We start from the raw sequence: 4,244 nt of genomic DNA, 5'->3' as shown, positions 1-4,244 counted from the left end.
GATTGGAAGAAACGTAAGAATAAAGAGCTTTAAAACCTTAAAATAACATTAGGCCATAAATACACAGAATGCATCTGGGGTCCTAAAAGTAACACGATTAGTATTTTTTTCCACTGAGAATTAGGTGGCTTTACCTTCAAGTTTCTTTTGAGAAAGCATTCATCTTTAAGTTAAAAGGGAAAAAAGAATGCTGGTTATAAAAATTTCATGCCCCTGATAGTGTCAACTCAAAATTTTAAAGAAAATGTTAGCACTCTGTTCTGTTATGTTTTGCATCAATTACAGTAGTTGAAAAATTCCTTTTCTTAGGAAGTTGTCTATCTAATCCGACCATAAGACACAATCCAGTAGATATTATGTCAGAAAAAGTTTCTCCATAAATGTTATATTCTAGTCCAATCTCTGACGTAGAGGATTTTCTCTCAAAAAAAATCATCTACGTCAGAGATTGGACAAGAATATTATGACAAAATAGATAATACTATACGGAGTTTGGTTTGATGTTAATAAAGCTAATGCTGCAAATAAAATTAAGGTGGTTCCTGCTTATTTTAGCTAATTTGGGTTGTACACATCTGCTATTAGGAAAGTTGAGGTTTATTAAAGTTCCATTGTTTTTTTTGATAGCAATTGCTGTAGAGAGAGTTGGCAATTTCTTCATAGAATTGTATAAAGCTTGTGGATTAGGATGGATTTGCCAAACCTGAGTAGTCTCAAACATTTCCACAATTCCTTCATTTTTCTTCTTCTTCCCTTTCTTTTTTCTGGTTTGAAGATTTTCTTTTTGCATCATGTTTTTTCCCTTTTAAGATTTTCTCTTTTTTTTTTGAATGAAAGGGCCCTTATTAAGAATGATGGAGGAGATAAAACATGTTCTTACATGCAATGAAAAGTCAATGGATAAGCACTCTTTTCTGGAATAAAATGTCCATGGATAGCATTATATTACACTGACAGTCCAAAAGAGAATTCAGAATACAAAAAACAAAGGTTGTATGGATAAAGAGATGGAACCCTCAAACTTGCAAAGGGAAAAGTTTATCTTTGTCCGGTGGTGTTTCCATGTCTAGGTATGGTAATATTTTCCTTGACCAAGGGATATCAAGGAGAAAACTCTAAGAGATTCCTGGATACTAAAAAAAAGTACTTCTTTCCAAAATGACATTAGTACAACTCTTCAACATAATGTATAGACAAGTTATGGATACTTTACTATTAACAAACAAGAAACAGAGCAAATTAACTAACCCTGTGTGAATAGTAAATCCCTTAAGTGAAAATTATTGCCTGACATATTCTTAGGTGCAAAACATGGTTCAATTATTTCAACTTCTCATCACATCGTTGGGTATATTTAGGAAGTCAATTCATGCATTAGGGTGCCTTATTTCTGACATGGTTCACCTGATGTACTTCCATAAAGCCATGGAAGAAGATTATTTTGACTATGCAGATATAGAGACTCCAGGTTTCCTCACATTATCATCAACAGAGCCTAATCTGATGCAGAAGAGCCTACTTTATAAAACAGTGTGTTGCGGAGATGCTGAAAGATATTCAATTTAGTCATAATGCATTTCTTCATTTACAATAAAAGTTGGCATCAAGAATTAGAGAAATTGTTTTCTGTTGCTAGAAAGTCCAGAATATCTCAAATACCTTAAGCAAATAGCATGCTGCCCAATATTCAAAACTTTCAAAAGGTAGTTTTAGAAGAAAAATCTTTAAAAGGTTGCCATGGCGAAGAGTATGTACCTATTGCAATCTTTCTCGTTTTAGTGGAATTGTCTTCTGCAAGAATGTAAATGTTACAGTTAGTGCAAGATTGACAAAGTCACATAGTAAATCAATCAAAGTATCCTATATCATTTCTATTCTTAATTGTAAGGATTGAAGACTTGAAAGTTCTAGTAACGTAACTACAAAATTTTGGCTACCATTTAATTTTTTTCTCTCTTGTAGTGTAAAATGGGATCCATAATGCCACCCATCAACTTTTTTAATATCTTGTTGTTCTATTTGATCTTACGCTGGTCAAACCAATATTTCATCCTTAGATCAAAGACTAATGAAAATGGTGTCAATACTTAGTCTGTGTAACCTAAACAAAGAGGGAAAAGGACCTGGAAGAGTTAAAGAGGGTGCAGATTAAGGTTCGTTTCAGAGGCATCTTGTTCAGCGATAAAGTTTTAGAGGATTGAATTTATGGCTTTGTTTAAATTTCTTTTTGATGGAATGTGGAGGAAGTAAAGTAAACATTTAGACAAGATTTCATCTAATGAAAAGATAAGAAATAGATTCCATATTACAGCCATAAAGAGGGCAGCCTGTTTCTGTTTAAATTTCTACTTAAATATTACAGTTAAGAGGGCCATAATTACTGGTAAGACTGTGCATTCTCCCAATTTAATTCTTATAGACTCCACCCTGTTGTTCTGAATTAATGAACAAGAAATTGCTTCTTGACATAGGTAAACTCCAAATCGCATAAATTCTACATTCAAAGAAGTCAAAATTATGTTAACGGTCTCGGGCATTATAATCTGGTATTCCAACCAAACGTCAGAGACCATTGACTTTATCAAATAATTCATCTAGAATGCAATTTGCTCAAGATGGTCATGGATAGATGGACTAGATTTGAGCTTCTGTAGTTTGTTGAAATTATTGTCACTCTTTGGGAGGCATACAAGCAATGGAAGAAAGCGAAACAAAAGATTAGTTGGATCAATTTGACTGTTCTTCTCAAAAATAAAAAGAGTTGGATCAATTAGATCGGTTGGTTGGTGCAGATTCTGTAACCCTGACCTGCTCTCCTATATTTCATTCAAGACCCTTGCAAGAGGGCTGCTAGAGAAGTCAGAACATCTTGGCTGAAGTGAGAGGCCATGTTGTGCGTCTCAATCCGATCAGCCTGTTCATTCCAACTCCACGCGATCTGCTTCTTTGTTCCGTCTCTCTCTTTTCTACTTTCTTTTGTTTTTTGTTTATTTCTTTAGTGTCTTTTTCCTTTTTTTTGCGCTGTTTACAAGGGATTTTTCTCCACCCTTACGAAACAGTGGTGCTGTATGCAATTTTCTTTAAAAAGAAAAGAAAAAAAAGGGAAAAATATTAAGGTAATCCTAAGGAGCATCATGTGAGAGGGAGGACAGTAGTAAGAAGAAGGCCTCAGTGGAGCATCAACATGCAGGAACTGACACACAACATCGAAGAAGCGATGCAGGAAAACTGGACCTAAAAACGGGGGATTCAGTTAACAGAAGAAGGTCTACAATTGCAGATCCTCACTCCCTCCAAGGAGATGAATGAGAACTCTGGCAACTGGAATCTCATAACTGCTGCAAGATTCTTGATATTAGGCAGCAAGCCTAGAAGCACAGAACAATGGAACTTGAAGATATCATCATGGACTCAATTGATACAACCGAACTTTTTTGATGACATTTCCTGGAAGTGCTCTTCTTAAGTACATGCAGGATATCGTTGCTTCATAGTTATGGTAGAGGAACTCTTTAGGAATCTAGGACAGAAGACTTACTGCAGATTGTGGAATGAGCTCCATCAGCACAGATGCAGATAAATTGCTGTGTCGTGTTCGCATACCCACACTTGCCTCCACTTGTTGCGCACTCTGTGCAATCGGTGACTGTCCAGTCCAAAAGAAATCCGTTCTTCAGAAGGGTCGCATAATCGCTACTATTAGCTCCTGGATAGGCCAAGACTGGTGCAACGACAGTATCACATTGGCTTGATAAATTTATGTGGCTAGGCATCATGCTACCACCAAGAAAGACAGAAGTATTGGTAGAAGCACAAGGTACTCTATACTGATTCGGCGGTGGTTCTGGGCAATAAGAGAAGAGTAGAGCCTTATTGGCCGAGCTGATGGTGAATGATTTGGGATCAACTGAGAGGTTTAGATGGGCAACTGGGCAACTGTCATCTACGTATTCGGCGTTGGCAACCAACATGGATTGGTTCTGATAGAAGATGCTCTGGATGTAATGATCTTGACCGGATATTTGGATGGTGGGCACGTTGTTGTCGCACGTAAGGCTGAAGGAGGGAAAGCCACAGTAGGATGGTTGTCGTCCGGGGAGCCAGAATGGGTATGAGACGTTTGTTTGCCCGCAAATTTTTGGCTCACAGTCCTCCATCCGAGGGCCTGTCCATTGGCTGGCAGCTAATGTTGCTCCTAGTGCAGAGGAGAGGAGGAAGAATGAGGGGAATGCTACCCAGGTCAT

General features: G+C 37.3%; 1 protein-coding gene across 1 annotated transcript; it reads right to left on the bottom strand.

The window, feature by feature from the left end:
• Positions 1-3,249: 3,249 nt before the first annotated feature.
• Positions 3,250-4,244, bottom strand: LOC103720968 (LEAF RUST 10 DISEASE-RESISTANCE LOCUS RECEPTOR-LIKE PROTEIN KINASE-like 1.2). The gene is made up of 2 exons (XM_008810951.3): positions 3,539-4,244; positions 3,250-3,368 (listed from the first exon to the last, which is right to left on the bottom strand). Exons 1-2 carry the CDS (start codon positions 4,242-4,244, stop codon positions 3,250-3,252), a joined length of 825 nt encoding a protein of 274 aa, XP_008809173.3.

The sequence above is a fragment of the Phoenix dactylifera genome, chromosome 8 (genome assembly GCF_009389715.1).
Source record: "Phoenix dactylifera cultivar Barhee BC4 chromosome 8, palm_55x_up_171113_PBpolish2nd_filt_p, whole genome shotgun sequence".
Classification (NCBI taxonomy): domain Eukaryota; kingdom Viridiplantae; phylum Streptophyta; class Magnoliopsida; order Arecales; family Arecaceae; genus Phoenix; species Phoenix dactylifera.
This window is presented reverse-complemented; position numbering and strand designations above follow the sequence as displayed.

Excerpts from the sequence above, each read along its gene's own strand:
- LOC103720968 (XM_008810951.3), bottom strand. The coding sequence starts at position 4,244 with ATGACCTGGGTAGCATTCCCCTCATTCTTCCTCCTCTCCTCTGCACTA. Across the intron at positions 3,369-3,538 it reads AGCTCATTCCACAATCTGCA|GCTTGCTGCCTAATATCAAG; the intron begins GTAAGTCTTCTG and ends CTGTGCTTCTAG.